The sequence below is a fragment of the Hevea brasiliensis genome, chromosome 15 (genome assembly GCF_030052815.1).
Source record: "Hevea brasiliensis isolate MT/VB/25A 57/8 chromosome 15, ASM3005281v1, whole genome shotgun sequence".
In the NCBI taxonomy this organism is placed as follows: domain Eukaryota; kingdom Viridiplantae; phylum Streptophyta; class Magnoliopsida; order Malpighiales; family Euphorbiaceae; genus Hevea; species Hevea brasiliensis.
In genome coordinates, this window is record NC_079507.1 from 52,937,241 (window position 1) to 52,958,290 (window position 21,050).

The 21,050-nt window shown below is 35.7% G+C and overlaps 1 protein-coding gene and 1 non-coding gene across 2 annotated transcripts; one reads left to right on the forward strand and one right to left on the reverse strand.

Moving 5' to 3' along the window:
* Window positions 1-6,806: 6,806 nt before the first annotated feature.
* LOC131174055 (uncharacterized) lies at window positions 6,807-20,031 on the reverse strand. The gene is made up of 7 exons (XM_058137097.1): window positions 19,560-20,031; window positions 18,490-19,454; window positions 10,172-10,254; window positions 9,835-9,854; window positions 9,444-9,704; window positions 8,836-8,873; window positions 6,807-6,818 (listed from the first exon to the last, which is right to left on the reverse strand). The coding sequence occupies exons 1-7, from the start codon at window positions 20,029-20,031 to the stop codon at window positions 6,807-6,809; spliced, it is 1,851 nt and encodes a 616-aa protein (XP_057993080.1).
* LOC131174387 (small nucleolar RNA R71) lies at window positions 15,856-15,962 on the forward strand. Its single transcript, XR_009144634.1, has one exon. It is a non-coding gene; the product is annotated as a small nucleolar RNA R71 (small nucleolar RNA).
* Window positions 20,032-21,050: the final 1,019 nt, after the last annotated feature.

Sequence of the window (21,050 nt, forward strand, 5' to 3'; positions counted from 1 at the left end):
GTGAATTTTTTTTCAAACCAACAAAATATATCATGACATAAATAAATATGAGAAACAACATAAATAAAATATGGGAAAAAGACAAAATGAAATGTAAACTACATTGAATAACTTAATTACACATAAACATCCAAAATAAATTATGTATATATTATAGAGTTTATTTTGAAAAGAAACATTATAAACTAGCATTCAAACAATAATAATTAAATAAACTTCATGATCCATGTTTTCTTTTCTTCTGTGTTGAAGATATATCAATTATTTGTGGCTCTATATCCATCCTCTTCCAACTAATTTGGTCATTTGCATCAGCTGTAGTTGTTTCTCCAGATTCAAGATTGACAGATTCATCAGCTTGATATGCTTCACCTAATTGATTCAAATCAACGGGGTTAATGTCTTCTTCTAATGGGATGTCATAAGAATCTCGAGGATGTGCCTTTATCACACAATGCCAGCCTTTGTGAATATTGTCTGGAACATAAAAGACTTGTGATGCTTGGTTAGCTAAAATGAAAGGTTCATTTGTTTTCAAAGTTCGTTTACAATTAACACTAACCCCCCCATATTCATCAATCTTAACCCCCCTCACTCGATCATAAACATCCCACCAATTACAACGAAATAACACCACACGTCTTTCTCTAAGATATTGCAATTGAATAATCTCAGTTAAGACACCGTAGTAATCTATGTTGTTAACTTCATCACCAATATCTCCAATTACAACAACTCCACTATTTTGTGTCCTGAAACCTTGGTCATGATATTTAGTATGAAACCTATACCCATTGACAATGTAACCATAAAAAGATATCACATATCGAGCAGGACCACGTGATAATGAGAGTAGGGCTCCCATCATTGGACTTGAGTCATTTTTATGTAACCACGCAACCTATAAAAAAAATTTGTTTGAAAAAGTGAAAAATCAATTCCTAATGGTTACAAACAATTGAAATAATTAATCACTCAAAATACATACAAAACTTAAAGTGTACTTACTTTCGTCTTAAACCATCTAACAAAATTTTTATTCCATTGACCTTCTGACATACCTACTAAATTGGTTGCTAGCAATTGTGAATACTCTCTAAGGGGCAAAAAAAAAAAAAAAAAGAGGATTATAGGCGATTGTGATAAATTAAAAAAAAAAAAGAGTAAATACAATATGAATAAGCAAAAAAAAAATATCATACTCGATGTATGGCTGGACTTCATCACAATTCTTTAACACATAAATATGAGCTTGCTCCCACTCCTGTGTATCAAGATCACGAGTTTTACCTGTGTATCAATTTTCTCCAAAGAAAGGAAAGAAATCTCCAAATCTGGTTGGAAATGGTGTGGGAGGTGATTGTGACTCTTTAGCTGCTGCTTGCTCCTTTCCCTTCTCTTCCTTTCCTTCCTCTTCTTCTCTAAAATGGGATAAGGGTCCTTTTTATAACTTTTTCTGACATGTAGCCCTAAAATGGTATGTTTTAGGTGAGATTTTCTGAGGGAATCTTCTGCCAGCTCATTAATGAAATCTTTGTGGGACTGCATAAGTGGACTGCATAAGCTATGCACTCTCCTTATGCACAATTCGGCAGGTATTGGAACAGTGTTTCTTCTCCTTATGCAGATCTGCATAAATTATGCGGCAAGTTATGCGCAATTTGGCCAATGCATATTTCAACTTTGAAACTTGTTTTTGATATCTTTGGCTGTAGAGATTACTCCTCAATGGCAAAATTTCTTTTTAGTCCTTCAAAAACACCATTTTTCCTACAAAACAAAGTAAAAATTACAAATTAATCCAAAATTGACAATTATGAAAAACTAACTAATTAACTAATGAAATTAGCTAAAAATGACTAATAATCAAATAAAATGGCTATGAAATAAAACCTAAATGACTATGCAAAATGTATGCATCAAATACCCCCAAACTCAAGCTTTTGCTTGTCCTCAAGCAAACTTTAAAATGTGATGCAATTTTTAGGGGTGCCTTATCCAAAGAGCTATGAAAATCAGCTATTAAAGTAACTTAACACCCCTTTAGCCATACCAGCAATCCATATACCCATCCTTCAAAATGCAAAGAATCTAATGCTTATCCAAGCTTTCACCGCTTAGCCATCAAGTCAATTATCAATCAAAATTCCCAAACCAACCAATCAAAAGAGAGAGTCATGCTCAAAAGGAATTCTAGGAAAATCAATAACCAAAGTGTCTCTATATAGAATGATGGAATTAAATGAATGAATAGATAATTTTCCAATCCCATAGGCAAATTCCCTACTCCTATCTCCACTAATGTAGCAAGTACTATCAAGAGATCAAAGGTCTTTTTAGGGGTGCAATGGGGCTATGGGGTTCAAAATGAGGCTAAGAAGAAAAATGGGATAAAAAGGGTTCAAAGCATGAGAATATTTTCAATCTTGAAAACATAAGGTACACTTCTTATTTTATTATTTTTTTTATATATATATATGGAGGAGAGAAGTACACAATGAGGATTGTTAAGTGCTAGCATATTTTATAAAACACATAAAAAATGGAGGAACACTTTGATACTTTAAACTTGTATCTTGCATTTTCTTTTGATGATTGTCCCTGAAATTGCCACCCCCAAACTCATTTCTTTTAATACTTTGGGTGGATTTCTTTCAAATAGTGAAAAGCACATATACTAGCACTTTTACAAGATGACAAGCATTTCTTCTCCCTTTTATTGTATTTTTTTTTCTTTTCTTCTTCTTTTTTTTTCTCTTTTTTTATTTATTTTTTTATTATATGTACCTAATGTTATAAATAATTATTCTCATGAAAAGGGTTGGAGTGTTTGGTTCATTAGCTAGGTAGCAATAAGGGTTTCAAGAAAAATTAGGAATAAAAAGGCTCAAATGGGTTTGCAAGGGTCAATTTTAATTAGGAAAAGGGCCAAAGGTTTAAAATGAGAAGGTTTAAATCAAAGAATGCCTAATCATCTCTCTTTTCAAGTACAAGTTGGTATTTCGCCTTGAAAGGTTTAGAAAATTTGTTCTAGGATTGGTGAGACATCATTTGACTACCTTATATCCAATAACTCCCTCTAAACACTCCAATCTCTAAAGGACTAGTTGGGTGGCTTTTTGGCTAAGAAGATATAGGCAAAGGATAAACACTTCAAAACCTTGCACCTCTTAGGAAACTTTCAATCCACAAACCCAACTAAAGGTAAGTCAAATCACTCTCATAGGCAACTTTTCAATACTCAAGAGATTTGGCAAAAGATTTGGCAACAGATTTTAATGCATGATGCATGATTCCTAAAAATGAGCAATGCATTAACTAAATGGAGGAAATCTATTTGTGTGCAATGTGTACAATTTCTAAGTGATGTATAATGTGTGTGTAAATGTGTAATGTATATGTATGTATGGATGTATATGTAAAATATTTACAATATATGTAAATGGAATGGGATGAGATGTTCCTATACTCCAAATGTGAAAAATGAAGCAAAAATCAAAATGTGCACCCCCAAACTCAAAATTGGACATTGTCCTCCATGTCTCAAGTAGTGCATTAACAAAACTCAAAGTAAAGAGAAGTTACCAGGAATTATGAAATTTAAGAGCAAAAAGAAAGAGTTACCTGGTATAGAGCAGATGAGAATTCAAGAGTTAATGGGGATGCATAAGAAGCTGCACAGGTTATGCAGAATAAAGTGCTGTCCAGGATAGGTGCATAAGGAGGGTGCATAAGCTGTGCGGTTCTGCATGAGTGACAATAAGGACTGCACAGGCTATGCAGAACATTTGCATAAGTGGATTCATAGCCTGTGCAGTATATTCAAAAGCTACTGCATGATGATGAGCAAGGAAAATGTGCAAACACCAGTAGAAGCATGCAAATATATATAGAGTATGGACAAGTATGCACAAAAGGGCAGTAAAGGCAATGAAAATCAATGAAAAACTAATGTAATAACCATCCAATAGAACTTCAAGAAAAACATAATTCAAAACAAATTAAAATTGTTTCAACATATCTACAAAGAAAAGTCCCTACAAGTTTGAACAAAAGTAAAACAGAAACTAATCTAATTCTATTGTTTTGCCCTTGTCCAAAGAAGTTGCTAAGAAATTTGGTTGGAGGTATTCTTTGTCGAAGTAATGGTGCTGGAGGAGGTGATGGAGGTGGAGGTGGCATTCCCAAAAAAACCATGAGTTGCTTCATCATCTCCTTTAATTCTTTCTGCTTGTCTCTGGTTTCCATGACAAAGTCAAATAGTTGATCATGATGATCCTTGAGGGTATCAAGACCAGTGTCAAGCTTCTTATCCACAAAATATATATCATCACTAAGCCTTTCAAGATAGGTGAATAAGGCTTTAGTGTTGAAGGGAGGAGGTGCTGTGGATGAAGAGGGTTCAGCTGCAGGAGGTGTAGGTTGTGCAGAATCTGCTGGGATGTCCTGTGCAGGCTGAGTGGGTGGTGTAGGTTCGTGAGAATCTTTGTTGGGTGAGTGGGACAGGTTGTGTTTTTGGTTGTGCAGTGGGTTCAGTTTCTGCTACTGGTTGTGCAGTGTCAGAATGTGGCAAACTGAATCCAGTTTTGGATAGGTGTGTAGCATCAAAATATAAAGTATCTGAAAGTGCTGGTATTGGATGCTCTTCCGGATTAAAACCAAAATGCTTGGCTATGACAGTTATGAGCCCACCCAAGACAATGTCACCTATGGACTTGGTGGCAATATGTAACACATGCTCACAAAAGAAATAACCAGGAGAAACTTTAACTTTATGAAAAGCACACCATAGCATGAACAATTCATATTTGCCAACAGCACCAGAACTAGTCCCTCTGCCCAAGATAGTGCTAGCAATAAGCCTATGGATAAATCTAAGTGCAGGGTCTAGTATTTGAGAGGTTTTAGATCTTCCAGCAGAAAAAGTCCGAGGTTGGTTTGTGATAATCCTCCAAAACTGAGCAGTATTCCAAATACCTTTGTTTGCTACTTCTACCCCTGTATATGGTACCCTAAATAGCCCATCAATTGCAAATCCAAAAATGCTATGAAATTGGTCCAATGATAACTCTCTATTTTGCCCCAAACATCTAAATTTCATAGTTGGCTTATAATCTACGTCATGCAATTTCAGGGTAGCAGAAAATGAGGAAATAAATTCCAAAACTAAAGCTGGATAAACTATTTCTTGCTTATGCACAAATTCCATCCAACCCATACCATGAAGGTAGGCAACAATATTATCAAATAAACCAGCTAATTGGAGGGCCTCTGCAGAAATGTACCTTGTGGGTTGTACCCTCCTTTCCTTAAGTCTCTTAAAGGCTGCCTTGTGAGCTGCATCAAGAAGGGGCCAAGGTAGTTTTGATACCTGTGATGCTGCTAACATTTGCTTTTTGCTGGAAGAGGGTGATTTGGCTTGTGTGGAAGCCGAAGTTTTGGGGTTTTTGGGTGGAGGCTCTGACAGTGGAGTGGTGGGTGGTTCTTTGTGTTTTGAGAGAGGAGGTGCAGAAGCCATGGGTCGGGTGGATTTCGACCTGATTTTTCTCTTGTAAGTGGCTATGGGAGGTGGTGGAGGTGTTTCTTGTGGAGGGGAATCGGGGTTGGGAGGCCACATTAACAAGGGCGAAACTTGGAGAGGGGAGGTTTGAGGGGAATGAGGAAGCGATTCCATGGGTCGTCGATGACGAGAAAGGAGGAGGTGAGGAGGAAAGTGAAAGATGCAGAGAGAAGTTAGGGCAAATGCAGCGAAAATAGGAGTGGAGAAGAAGGGTGGTGCCGAGAAAAATGGTTGTGGGGGGGGGGGGGGAAGGAGTGAACAGGAATATCGGGAAGTGGAGGTGGGAAAATGGGTGCCAAAAACAAATTTTGATTTGAACAGGACTTGTGTAAAACTGCATAAGGGGAAAAGTAGGTGTGCATAACTTATGCACTCTCTTATGCAGGTTTCGGTGGAAGATGAAAAGTGTGAAAAACTGATTATGCAAGAGTGCATAGCTTATGCGCTAACTTATGCAAGTTTCGGCCTGTTTTGGATTTCAGAGAAATAGGTCATGCGGAAGTGCATAAGTCATGCACTCTCCTTATGCAGGTCTCGACAGGTTTTAATTTTTGGAGAGTTTGGTCATGCGAAAGTGCATAAGCTATGCACTCTCCTTATGCAAGTCTCGGCAGGTTTTAATTTTTGGAGAGTGTGGTCATGCGAAACTGCATAAGTTATGCACTCCCCTTATGCAGGTCTTGGCAAGTTTTGGAAGTCAAAGTTGGTGGTCATGCGGAAGTGCATAAGTCATGCACTCTCCTTATGCAAGTCTCAGCAGGTTTTAATTTTTGGAGAGTGTGGTCATGCGGAAGTGCATAAGTTATGCACTCCCCTTATGCAAGTCTCGGTGGAAAGAGAAAATACAGGATTTGAAGTCATGCAAAAGTACATAAGTCATGCACACACTTATGCAAGTTTCGGCAGATATAAAATTTGACAAAAATGTGGCTATGCAGAGTTGCATAAGCTATGCACATCCTTATGCAGTTTGCAACAGAGATGAAAATGGCAAGAATTGTGGTTATGCAGGATTGCATAAGCTATGCAGTTACTTATGCACAATTCAACAAGATTCAGATTACAATTGAAAATGATTTACAAGTATGAAAAATACCCTAGAATGAAGAAATATAATTCTATGAAGCATAAATCATGAGAAATTGTCACCAAAAACACATCAAGATATACAAAGTCCATTAAAATTGCATCACACAAGCTTGTAGAATTGAATCCTGCATAAGAGGCATTTGTGAATCATGCCATTTCAACTCAAATTCTGCAAATCAACATTTAGCACATTAAAACTCAATAAAATCTGCATAAGGTTGCATTTATCCACAAATGAGAAATGACTCCCCAAGTCATGCTAAGAAAATGCAGTATATCCACTTTGAATCTCACAACCCAAATAAGCTCAAAACTACAAAAATGACCCACTTACAATCACATTAACATGATAAGCACAAATACTTGAAAGTTACACACCCAACCTCATCAAGAAACATAAACCATCTGTTGCAGACCCTTCCTTGCTGCAAAATTTCATTTTTTTCTCTGCATAAACCAGATAGCAAACCTGCACAGGTTATGCAGTAAAAATCAGTCACTCCCCAGCAGTTCACCAACCTTCCTCCATTGAAATACATCTACAAGGGACAAGATTCAACAATGTCAAAAATTGAATTTGGGGAGATTTAAGATAAAAACAAAAGCAATGTAAATCAACAAAAAGGAAAATAAAAGAACTTGGGATGCCTCCCAAGAGGGCTAATTTATAGTCCTTAGCTGGACTCTTCATGCATTTCACTAAAGAGAGGTGAGGGATTAGAGAGCTTATAACAGCTTGCTCCCTTTATTGGGTCTCCAGTTATGTAATGTTTCAATCTATGCCCATTGACCTTAAAATTTCCAGATTTTTCACTCCAAATTTCAATTGCTCCATAAGGGAAAACCTTAGTAACTCTATATGGACCAGTCCACCTTGATTTAAGTTTTCCAGGGAATAATTTCAATCTTGAGTTGAACAATAAAACTGAATCACCCTCTTTAAATTCCTTTTTTCTAAGATGCTTATCATGCCAAACTTTAGTTCTTTCTTTGTAAATACGAGCACTTTCATAAGCATCCATCCTCAATTCTTCAAGTTCAATAAGTTGCAATAGCCTTTTCTCACCAGCTTGCTTGAGATCAAAATTCAAGGTCTGAATGGCCCAATATGCTCTATGTTCTAGCTCCACAAGTAAATGACAAGACTTACCATACACCAACCTAAAGGGAGTAGTTCCTATAGGGGTTTTGTAAGCAGTCCTATATGCCCATAGAGCATCATCTAGTTTGACAGACTAATCTTTCCGAGAATTGCTCACTGTCTTCTCCAAGATATGTTTGAGTTCTCTGTTAGAAATTTCAACTTAACCTGAAGTTTGAGGGTGGTATGGGGTAGCTATCTTGTGCACTACACCATACTTTCTCATTAAGCTCTCAAATTGCTTATTACAAAAATGTAAACCCCCATCACTAATTACAGCCCTTGGGGCTCCAAATCTACTCAAGACAAATTTCTTCAAGAATTTCACTACCACTCTAGCATCATTAGTTGGAGTTGCAATAGCTTCCACCCACTTTGACACATAGTCAACCCCAACTAGGATGTATCTATTACCATATGAAGGAGGAAATGGCCCCATAAAATCTATTCCCCATACATCAAATAATTCTACTTCAAGAATATCATTTAGGGGCATTTGATCTCTTTTTGACAAATTTCCACTCCTTTGACATTTATCACATTCTAACACAAATTTCCTCACATCCTTAAAAAGATTTGGCCAAAAGAAACCAGCTTGCAAAATTTTACTAGCTGTTTTAGAGATTCCAAAATGTCCTCCATAATCAGAAGCATGGCAATGATGCATAACACTCTGTGTCTCCTCATCAGGAATACATCTCCTTATTAAACCATCACAGCATCTCCTAAAAAGTAAAGGATCATCCCATCTATAAAATTTTACCTCATGCAAAAACTTTTTCTTTTGTTGCCATGTCATTCCTATAGGTAAAACTCCACAAGATAGATAATTCACAAAGTCTGCATACCAAGGTAATTTAGCAACAAGAGAGAAAAGTTGTTCATCCAAGAAAAACTCATCAATAGGGATTTCATCCATTTCTTCATCAACCAATTTCAACCTACTGAGATTATCTGCAACTACATTTTCAGCTCCCTTCTTATCTCTAATCTCCAAATCAAACTCTTGTAGCATCAGAATCCACCTAATGAGCCTAGGTTTAGCCTCTTTTTTACGGAGTAAATACTTGATAGCAGCATGATCTGAAAATATAACCACCTTTGAGTCAATAATGTAAGGTCTGAACTTTTCCAATACAAAGACAATTGCTAAGAATTCCTTTTCAGTTGTTGCATAATTTGTTTGAGCCTCATCCAGTGTTCTACTAGCATAATAAATAGCATAAGCCCTTTTGTCTTTTCTTTGACCAAGAACAGCTCCAATTGCATAGTTGCTAGCATCACACATAATTTCAAAAGGTAGGCTCCAATCGGGAGGTTGCATGATTGGTGCAGTGATAAGAGCTTGCTTCAACCTGCAAAAGGCATCCAAACACTCTTGGTCAAATACAAATGGTATGTCATGACTTAACAAATTAGACAAAGGTTTGGCTATTTTAGAAAAATCCTTGATAAAGCGTCTGTAAAACCCAGTATGTCCTAGAAAACTTCGAATTCCCTTGACATTGGTAGGAGGAGCCATCTTCTCTATCACTTCAACCTTGGCTTTATCAACCTCTATTCCTCTGTTAGATACCAAATGTCCAAGCACTATCCCTTCCTGAACCATGAAATGACACTTTTCCCAGTTTAACACAAGGTCAGTATCTGCACATCGCTGCAAAACTTTAGAAAGGTTAGCCAAGCATATGTCAAATGAAGATCCATAAACAGAAAAGTCATCCATAAAAACCTCCATTATATCTTCAATGAAATCTGAGAAGATTGCCATCATGCACCTTTGAAAAGTGGCTGGTGCATTACACAACCCAAATGGCATCCTCCTATAAGCAAAGGTTCCATATGGACAAGTAAAAGTGGTTTTCTCTTGATCATTTGGATGGATAGGGATTTGAAAAAATCCTGAATACCCATCTAAATAGCAAAAATAAGAATGCCTAGCTAGTCTTTCTAACATTTGATCAATGAAGGGAAGTGGAAAATAATCTTTTCTAGTGGCAATATTTAATTTTCTGAAATCTATGCACATTCGCCAACTAGTCACTGTTCTGGTGGGAATTAATTCATTATTTTCATTTTTGACCACTGTCATTCCACCCTTTTTTAGGACAACATGTACTAGGCTCACCCAAGTACTGTCTGAGATAGGATATATGATCCCTGCATCAAGCAACTTCAAAATTTCCTTTTTAACAACTTCTTTCATATTTGGGTTCAACCTCCTCTGATGTTCAATAGATGGCTTACAATTTTCTTCCAAAATAATTCTGTGCATGCAAAAGTGTGGGCTTATTCCCTTAATGTCATCTATGGTATATCCTAGAACTTTCCTAAATTGCCTCAACACTCTTAACAACTTATCAGCCTCTAAAGTACTCAAGTTTGCATTTACAATTACTGGATAAGTGTTATTAGTGCCAAGAAATTCATACCTGAGCTGAGAAGGAAGTTGCTTAAGTTCTACCTTAGGTGCATCTTCTTCCTTGAATGATGGTTGCTTAGATTCGACTTTTTCCTTTTGTGTGAGTTGAAAAACTGGAGCAGAAATGAATGGTGGACTTCCCTCTAAATGTTGAGCATATGCAGCCACATGAGGGTTGTCATAGTCTATGCCTCCTCCATGAACCAAACAATTTTCAAGTGCATCTTCCGGATATCTCTTTCTGAAGTGTTCTTCAACTAGCTCATCAATGATATCAATTCTCAAACAAGTATCAGCTTCAGAATGATGCTTCTTCATAGTTATAACACCCCTATTGGTATAGCCTAGTATATTTCACTGTTCCGGTGACCGGTGTAGGTCCGGACAATTAATGGGATTAGGGCCACACCTAAGACAACTTGAGAAGCCAACACAAATAATTAGTAATGTTTAATTAGTTAACTATAAATAAGAAAAATAGAACATAAGAGGTTAAACGAGCCGAGAGTCACAGCGATGAGTGACCTCCTCGGGAACGACTGCGAAGTCGTTTTAAACTCAAATTTCGAACCGTAAAAAGTGACTCTGCGGTCCTTAGGACCCTTATGAACACAGTGGAAAAGAGAAAATCATGAAAAAGAACTGTTAAGCCAGTCAAATAATTAGTTCAGGGAGCCGGAAGAAATATGGAATTATTTGCAAATCAGGATGAACCGGTGAGGGGCAATTTGGTCAATTGACCCCGAGAGCTGACTCCTGACCTAACTGTCAAATAAAATCGGAGAAAAGAAAATTTCGGAATCAAGAATTAAATTAAAGAACTAATAGAAAAAAATAAAAAAAAAAAGAAGAAGAGAAAGAAGATGGAAAAGTCAAAGGGATGACATCATGAATGATGTCATAAAGGCTTAATTTATTTATTTTATTAATTTAGGAATTTTGGTCTTCAAAAAGGGATAAAGATGAAAGAAAATAAAGAAAAAAAAAAAAAAAATCCTTTCTTCTTCTTCTCTCTTTGCTGCCCCATTTCTCCCTCTCATCTCCATGAAAGCTTCTTCCATTTAAGCTTACAATTAAGCTTGATTCTCTCCACTTAATTTACATAACTCCCCTAAAAACCTTGTTAGAACTTGTAATCTCAACTTAAGCACAAGGATTACAAGAAGAAAGAGGAGCTAAAGATAGGGTTTTGAGGATTAAAGAGAGGTGAGCATGTTAACTTATTACTTTCCATTTTTAATGCATCATTAGTTGTTGAATTAGCTTGTAATGTGTTAAAATGAAATAAAAATATGGGGAAGAACAAACTGAATTTTTGGGCAGCTTGAGAGGAGTATGGTTTGCATGAATATGATGCAATTGAATGAGTTTAGAAACCTTACTTAGTTAAATGATTAACATTAAAACCATTAGAAGTAGTTAAATGCATGAAAGTGATGAGTTAGGGTTTTGAATGCTAGGGTTTGTGAACCAAATTTTGGAGAAATGCACAAATGATGACTTTGGTCTATTGTGAGATGAAAAATGGTCAATAATGACCAAAAGAGATGTGTGGGAATTGTTGGAATGAAAACTAAATTCGTAGGTCCAATGGTCATGCCTTTGGCAGCATGACAAAACCAAAATTGAAGGACCAAAACTCAAATTTTACAAGCCCAATTGATATGCCACCAATTGGAGATGAAAATAGACATAAAATATCACAATTTTCATTAAGGAACCATGGCCAAAAACTGACCAAAACTTGGTGAAACAATTGACCAAAGTGAAATGAGAGCAGGCTGCCACTGCACTAAACTGACCAAATGAACAGTAACTGTTCATTTGGTCATAACTCGAGTTAGACAGGTCAAATTGACCTGAAATTTGGCCAGGGGTTAGAGGAGATATAGATCTAAAACTTTCATGAAGAACATCACCCCAAATTATGCCATTAACCCATTCAAATTATTGAGCAAATTTGAGTTATCAAACCTGCAACTCTGCAGATTTTCATTTGAGCAGTAATGTTTGGATGGCTATAACTCTCTCTAGAAAACTCGGATTTAGGCGATTCTTGAACCGATGGAAACCTAAGGCATAGTAGAACATTTCATATGAAGAAAGTTAGACCAGATTATGAATTTAACTTGATCAAATTACTGACCAAATTTGGATCAAAATCTGCCAGAACCCAAGATACCAGTATGAACAGTGCACATGAATAGTAAACTTATTTTGGCCATAACTTGAGCTACAAAACTCCGATTGAGGTGATCCAAAAATGAGTATACACTTAAGACAATAAGGAACATTTTCTATGAAGGAAGTTTTGTCAAATTCCAACAGTAGATCGACCAATGGAATAGTGCAACTTCGGAGCACCAAAACCGAAAATTGGCAATTTTGCTAAAATGACCTAAGCTTTGAGAAAATGATCAAAACCAACAAGTTTAATGACCAAAATGTGGTATGTGGGTAAAGTTGGAGTTCCCATACCTATTAAGCCTTAAAAAGTCAACAATTTGACTTGAATAGTGTAGTGAATAGTAACCCGATACACAAAAACTTCGAAAACGTCGAATTTAATGCAATAGAGCTAGTTAAAATGAAGTGAAATTTATTTTTGGATTTGTGCTAAGTTATGGTACTGAAACACGGTGAAATTGTGTGTTTCAACTGAAAAAGATTTGGAAGCTCGGAGAGACTAAGTTAAGGCCTAGAGGCGACTCCAGTCAGGTTTGTGCACAATAAATCCTATTTAAGCATTTTACCCTTGAAAAATTGATTTAGCATGCAGTATGAAATTATGAACTTTTGTGTTGCCACCTTGTGATCAAATTGTAACTTTGGAAATTGATTTGATTTTTGTATACAATATTTGAATGAAATGTTTGAAGTGGATTTTATGTTCACACTTAGCATGACAGTATCACATTTTCTCCTCCATTTATGGGGTTGAGATCGTTTATTTTCCTCCCTCTCTGGCTTGCCAGTTGAGGTTGTAGATCGGATGAGTACTCATTAGCTAACTAGCCACCTCCCTCATTGATTTCGATTAATGGGGTTGTAGATTGCTTTGTCGTGGTGTACAATGCGGCATTGATCGGAAATTTTGTGTCATGGCTTAAGTTGTGTATGACTTGGCAACACTGTGTTTATGAAATTGTTTGACTAAACTCTGTTTAATAGATTATTTGACAAAATGGTGTTATTATGAACTTTGATCATTATTGAAATGTGATTGAGAAACATTTGAATTGTATTTGGCAATGAATGATTTATTTATTGCATTTTAAATTTTTATTGTGCACCACTGAGTATTTTTATACTCAGCGATGGCTTATTTTGCTGTCGCAGATAAGAGCAAGGAAAAAGCAGCAGAGTGAGCTGCGATTAAATCGAGGATTACATTGATCTTTTGTACAAGTATTATTTTACGCTCTTGTAGATAAATTTTGATGTAAATATGGAAATGTTGTATGTATCAATATAAAGTCGAGCAGTTGTAAATAAATTGTAATAATATTATTTTAGATTTTCTTCTGTAAATTTAATATTTGTACATATGAATTTCCTGCTTTATATTTTGTGAATGAATTATTAAATATTCTGAGTTGACAAATTTGATTTGGATTGTGGAACTGTTTTGGAATGAATTGATTTGAGTTGAATTGTGAATTATTGGAGGTTGGGAGATGTGAAACATTTTTGGGAGTGCTTTTTACAGGTATTTGAAGAACTGGTTTCTCAAAATACAGAGGGAACTCTGTCAAAATTTTTATAAAATTTGCGGCAAAATTAAAATGGACAAAAATTTTTACTAGTATTTAAACTTTGAATAAATGGTTTTTAATTCCTACCAAAATGCTCACCACTTCCAAAATGTAAGAAAATTGTTTTAAAATCCCTTGTAGGGTACTTAATGAGTTATCGGTAGGTGAAGTTCGGTAGTTCATTAAGTATTCTACGGGATCATGTTATGCCTTACGGAGGGTAAGGTGTGACAATAGTGTTATTAATATTGAAAACCAATTGATCTTCACCAACTCTAAGAGTCAATTTTTCTCCCTTAACATCAATCAATGCTCCTGCTGTAGCCAAAAAGGGTCTTCCCAAGATAATTGGGATATTAGAATCTTCCTCCATGTCCAAGATGACAAAGTCAACAGGTATATAGAACTTTCCAACCTTCAGAGGCACATTCTCCAAAATCCCTTCAGGATACTTAATTGATCGGTCAGCTAACTGAAGAGAAATGTGGGTGGCTTAAGATCTCCCATATTGAGCTTCTCATAAATGGAAAGGGGCATGAGGCTAACACTAGGCCCTAAATCACATAAAGCTTTTGTAGAACATGATTCCTCAATGTGGCATGGAATTGAAAAACTCCCTGAATCCTTGAGCTTTGGAGGAAGTTTCCTTTGGAGGATAGCACTACATTCTTCTGTCAAAGCTACAGTTTCATGGTCTTCAAGTTTTCTCTTGTTTGAGAGAATTTCTTTTAAGAATTTTTCATAAGAGGGCATTTGTGAAAGAGCATCAATAAAAGGCACATTTATGTATAGCTTCTTCAAAACCTCTAAGAACTTTCCAAATTGCTTATCAAGCTTGGCTTTTTGAAATCTTTGTGGAAAGGGAAGTTGTGGCTTGTAAGGCTCTGGAGGTATATACTTCTCTTCCTTTTCTTCAATTTTCTCTTTACATTTTTCTGCACTCTCTTGTTTTTCACTCTCATCAGTTTCTTTCTCATTTTCTCTCCTCTCACTATTTTCACTCTTCTCATTTTTTTCACTCTTCTCATTATTTACAACTTTCCCACTTCTTAAAGTAATAGCTTGACACTGCTCTCTTGGGTTTTCTGGTTGACTTGGAAGTTTTCCGAAAGGTTTGGTACCTGAGGAAGATGCTTGTTATGCAATCTGATTTTCCAGCATTCTGTTATGTGTTTGCATCTGCTCTAGCCTTGCTTTCATCTCTCTCATCTCCTCATCATGCTTAGTTTGGTTAGCAAGAATCTGTTGTAATAAAGCTTATGTGGTGGAACTTTGTTCTTGCTGTTTTGGTAGAGGATTTATATTTTTCTGCTGAAAATTAGGCAATGGTTGCCTATTTTGCTGATATGGAATTCCTTGTTACTGTTGTGGTTGAAAATTCTGGTTTGGAACTTGATTTTGCTGATTTCCCCATGAAAAGTTGGGATGATTCCTCCAATTTGGATTATAAGTTTGAGAGTAAGAATTCCCCATTTGTTTGTTTCCATAATTACCAACATATGCAGCTTGCTCTCCATAGTCTACTCCACAGCTGGTAGTTCCTTCTGCATAAGAAACTTGTTGTGAACTTCCAGATGATGATGATGAACTAACCAACATACTCAAATCTTCCATCTTCTTAGCCAAAACATTTGTAAGTGCATCGAACTTTGCATTAATCATGTTAAATGGATCAAGATCATACATTCCAGCAGCTTGCCTCCTTTGAGTTGGAGCTGGTCCTCTTGGACTACTCCAAAGATGAGTATTCTTTGCAATTTTCTCCAATAGCTCATAAGCTTCATCTTCATACTTCATAATAAATTCTCCTCCTGTTTGAGCATCAATAATCCCTCTAATTGCAGGAGTGACATTGGTGTAAAAATTCTGGTTTATCATCCATTTTGGAATGGCATGATGTGGGCATTGTCTCTCTAATTCCTTCCATCTCATCCATGATTCATAGAGAGTTTCATCTTCTCTTGGTCTAAAAGCTGTCATTTGATTCCTCAATTCTTGAGTTTTTCCAGGTGGAAAATATTGTGCAAGAAATGCATCAGTGAGTTGCTCCCAATTTGTAATGGAGTTGTGAGGTAAAGAATCAAACCAATCCAATGCTCTATCTTTCAAAGAGAATGGGAATAGCTTCAATCTTGCTGCATCATCAGACACTCCAGGTTGTTTTTGCATATCACAAATCATAGCAAATTTCTTTAGATGTGTGTGTGGATTTTCAGAAGGATGTCCCCCGAATTGAGAATTTTGAATCATTTGAAGAACTCCAAAATCCATCTTGTAGCTATTTGCATCAATTCTTGGTCTTGCTATGCTTTCTCTCAAGTCATCAAAACGAGGAAAAGCATGATCCATCATACTTCCCCTAGGTGCATTAGCATTTACAACCTCTTCACCTTGGGCTGCATTTTCATTGTTTCGATCATTTCCAGCATTACCGCCACCAATTCTGATTCTTTCATTAGCCATGTCTGCTTCTAATTCAGTTTCTCTCAATGCTTCTTTCCTTTTTCTGGTTTCTTTCTTGTTGGCTTTACAAAATTTCTCAATTTCAGGATCAAACAATAAGGATGTGTCACTTGTGCTTCTAGCTCTTCTCATAAAAGATTAAAAGTACCTGAAAAAGAACAAACAAACACAAAATGAAAAGATAACAAAGATAAAACTATAAACAACTAAAATAATCAAGAATTCAATCTTAAACAAACAACTCCCCGGCAACGGCGCCAAAAACTTGATGTGGCCCAACCGCAAGTGCACGGGTCGTACAAGTAATATAGAAAAGATATCGTTCCCACGAGGAGTTGTGTTAATGATTGAATTTTTTATATAAAAAGTTGCCTAATTTAAACTATTTTTGAAATTAAAGCAATAAATTGATGGGTATTGAAGTATGAATTCTATATATGTAAAATTAATGATCTATTCGACAATGTAATGATTAAACTAAAATTGCATCAAATTAAAATAAGCAAGTTGAAATATGGCAAAATTTAAAATGGCAAGCAATTAAATTCAATTAGAAATTAACAATGATAAAAAGGCGATTCCGGAGTTTGGGATTTCATATTCAAGCTATTTTGGGATTTTAAATTGGAACTTACGGGTTTTAAGGAGATTAATTCTTAAATCCTTTGAATACCCTTTCGAGTGGGACAAAGAGTGCCTTAATCAATCTAATCCTACTTTCATGGAGTTAGATTTAATTAAGACCCATTAAGTTCTTTAATTAATCTGTGAATCCTCTTAATCCTTAGTCTATTTCTAGATCTAAGTTAATTAAGTCCAATTTCTTGATTATCTATCATAAGGTCTTCTCCTTTCAGTGCCTCAACCATGGATTAAGAACATCACTTAATGGGATCCTACACTAAGCATGTCATTAAGCACACAAGAAATGAATAAAACTCATTAAGACCACAAAATATGGATTACCCAATCAAAATCCACAAAATATCTCAAATATTACATCCCTTACTCCAGAATCAAAGTAAACTACTCACTATCCATAATATTTACAAGATATTCTGAATTTATATGGAAATAAAGCTTTAATCTAAACTAAGAAACAAAAAGCTCAACACTAGAAGTGTAGGAAAAATGTAAGAAAGGAAAGAAATCTCCAAATCTGGTTGGAAATGGTGTGGGAGGTGATTGTGACTCTTTAGCTGCTGCTTGCTCCTTTCCCTTCTCTTCCTTTCCTTCCTCTTCTTCTCTAAAATGGGATAAGGGTCCTTTTTATAACTTTTTCTGACATGTAGCCCTAAAATGGTATGTTTTAGGTGAGATTTTCTGAGGGAATCTTCTGCCAGCTCATTAATGAAATCTTTGTGGGACTGCATAAGTGGACTGCATAAGCTATGCACTCTCCTTATGCACAATTCGGCAGGTATTGGAATAGTGTTTCTTCTCCTTATGCAGATCTGCATAAGTTATGCGGCAAGTTATGCGCAATTTGGCCAATGCATATTTCAACTTTGAAACTTGTTTTTGACATCTTTGGCTGTAGAGATTACTCTTCAATGGCAAAATTTCTTTTTAGTCCTTCAAAAACACCAATTTTTCTACAAAACAAAGTAAAAATTACAAATTAATCCAAAATTGACAATTATGAAAAACTAACTAATTAACTAATGAAATTAGCTAAAAATGACTAATAATCAAATAAAATGGCTATGAAATTAAACCTAAATGACTATGCAAAATGTATGCATCAAGGTATCACAACTTTATTCCCCTGTTGTACTGGGTGTAACTCTGGCCTTATATTTAATGCTTGCAAGTCAAGGCGAGTTTTGATGCCATCTTTAGTTTTTCCCTTTATGTTCATGATTGTCCCTAGTATATTATCGCATATATTCTTTTCAATGTGCATAACATCTAAGTTGTGACGTAGCAATAAGGTCCTCCAATATGGAAGGTCAAAGAATATACTCTTTTTATTCTAATTGTCCCCCCTACCATCATGTGAGATTGCTTTCTTCATATGAGGAGCCTTAGTTAATATGACCCCTTCAAGATTTTTCACTTGATCAAGTATATCATCTCCTGAAAGTGGCTTGGGTGGTAACCCTCGCTCCCTTGTGCCATCAAAAGATTCGTTATCATTTCTCCATTTGTGATTAAGAGGAAGATATCGTCGATGACCCATATAACATTGCTTGCCTCCATTAGCCAACCTCATCCAACAGGTGTCCTTATTACAACAAGGACAAGCCAACTTTCCCTTAGTACTCCAACCTGATAAGTTCGCATATGCAGGGAAATCATTGATAGTCCATAGTAAAACTGCATGTAACTTGAAATTCTGTTGTGCATATGCATCAAATGTATCAATGCCAGTTTCCCATAACTCTCTTAGTTCTTCTACTAAAGGTTGAAGATAGATATCAATTGCATCTCCGGGACCCTCAGGACCTGGAATAAGCATTGATAAAATAAAATTTGATTGTTTCATGCACATCCAAGGTGGCAAATTGTATGGAATGAGTAAAACTGGCCAAACACTATATGGCATTTTTGAATTGGCAAAAGGTTGAAATCCATCACTAGCAAGGCCTAGTCTCACATTGCGAGAGTCTGAGGCAAAATTTGGATGTAGTTTGTCAAAGGAAATCCATGCCATTGAATCAGCAGGGTGTCTCATCACTCCATCATCTACCCTCTTATCTTTATGCCATCTCATCAAAGACGCTGTCTTTGTGGACATAAACAATCTTTGAAGTCTTGGCTTTAGTGGAAAGTAACGCAGAATTTTTTTTGGTATTCTCTTCCCATTGGTTTTAACCTTGTCTTCCCCATTATATTTATCAGTCTTCCATCTAGAATAGCCGCAAATCTTACAAAAATCTAGCCTCTCATCCTCTTTCCAATATAACATGCAATTATTTACACATGCATCAATTTTTTTGTATGAGAGACCAAGATCTTGAATTACTTTCTTTGCATCATAATACGATTGTGGCAAATTAGATCCTTGAGGTAATAATTCATCTTTCAATAATTGCAACAACATAGTAAATGACTCATTACTCCATCAACCAAGGCTCTTGATATGGAGCAATTTGACTAAGTAAGATAACTTTGAGCTCTTAGAACCTTGGTATAATGGTTGCTCAAAATCTCTTAGTAACCTATAGAATTTATTCGCTTCCTCATTCGATTCCTCTTTATGAATATCACAAGCGAAGATATCCATATCCATATCATTTGTATCTTGACCACAAAACTCTGGATATAAATCCCTTAAAATGTCATGCATCTCATTGCTAGGCTCATCTTCACTTTGTTCAACACTTTCTAAATTAGATTCAGATTCAGATTCACCTACCCTTTCTCCATGGTGATACCAAAATGTATAATTACGTATTATTCCATACACCTTGAGATGTGTCCCTACCACTTCTCGTGTGGTGGAATACGTGTTACTACACTTGACACATGGACAACGTATTTCCCCACGCCTCCCAGTCTTCTTAAAAGCATAGTCTAAAAATTCCTCAACCCCACGTAAATATACATCATTAAGACGATCACCAACAAGATCCATCCATCCTTTACTAGGAGCCATTATCTAATAAATTGATAGTTAGAAATATAACTTATAAAAATAAGCAAACATATTTGACAAGAAAAAAATTTAGTTTAAAATTTAGGTTACATTATTAAATAAATAAATATTAAAAAAAATTAAATAACATTGATCACAAAAAGGATGGTGCCAAAAAATTATATGAAGTGGAAATTTAAAAGTAGGGTCAGAATGGAGGAATTTGAAAGACAAAGAACTATAAAAGTGAATTTTCTAAATACAGAAGAACTTATGGAATAATTGTGCATTGATCAATGAAAGGGAGACACTTGGTAAAATAAAAGCCACTCCTTTTTGTTCCTAAATCAATCAGCTGTACTCTCAATCTCCCTCAATTTTTCATTTTCCTTCATCCTCTATTTTTCGTTTCTTCTTCTCTTCATTTTTGTTAATTAACATTACCCTTTTTTATTTTAAATTATTAGCATTAAACTTTATTAAATTTAAATTTAATATCTCATAATATTAAAATTAATTCTAATATGGTTGAGTTTTCAAACTTATTTGAAAATTTTATGATTAAAGGCTTGTTCGGTAATGCTTGCCTAGCTAGTCACATTCTGCAGTCCAAATTGGTGTAATTTACTGTACATAATCAAAATTATCATGTTTTCCTATAGATAATTTTTAGGAACTTGCTGCATATTTTGACTGTTTTCTGCACTATGGAATGCAGAATATGCGTACACATGCAAGCTAAATGAGAAGAGTGATGTGTACAGTTTTGGAGTAGTCCTAATGGAGTTGGTCACAGGAAAAAGGCTAGTAGAACCAGAATTTGGAGAGAACAAGGACATAGTGTACTGGGTTTGCAGCAAAATGACAAGCAAAGAGAATGCACTTGATTTAGTGGACTCAAACATCTCAGAGAACTTGAGGGAGGATGCTATTTCTAGCCAAGCAAAATAACATTTGTGAAACTATCAGTTGTGCATATTTGCAATTAAATATGCAGATTACTGAGGGAGGATGCTATCTCCATGACTGGCTGTAAAATT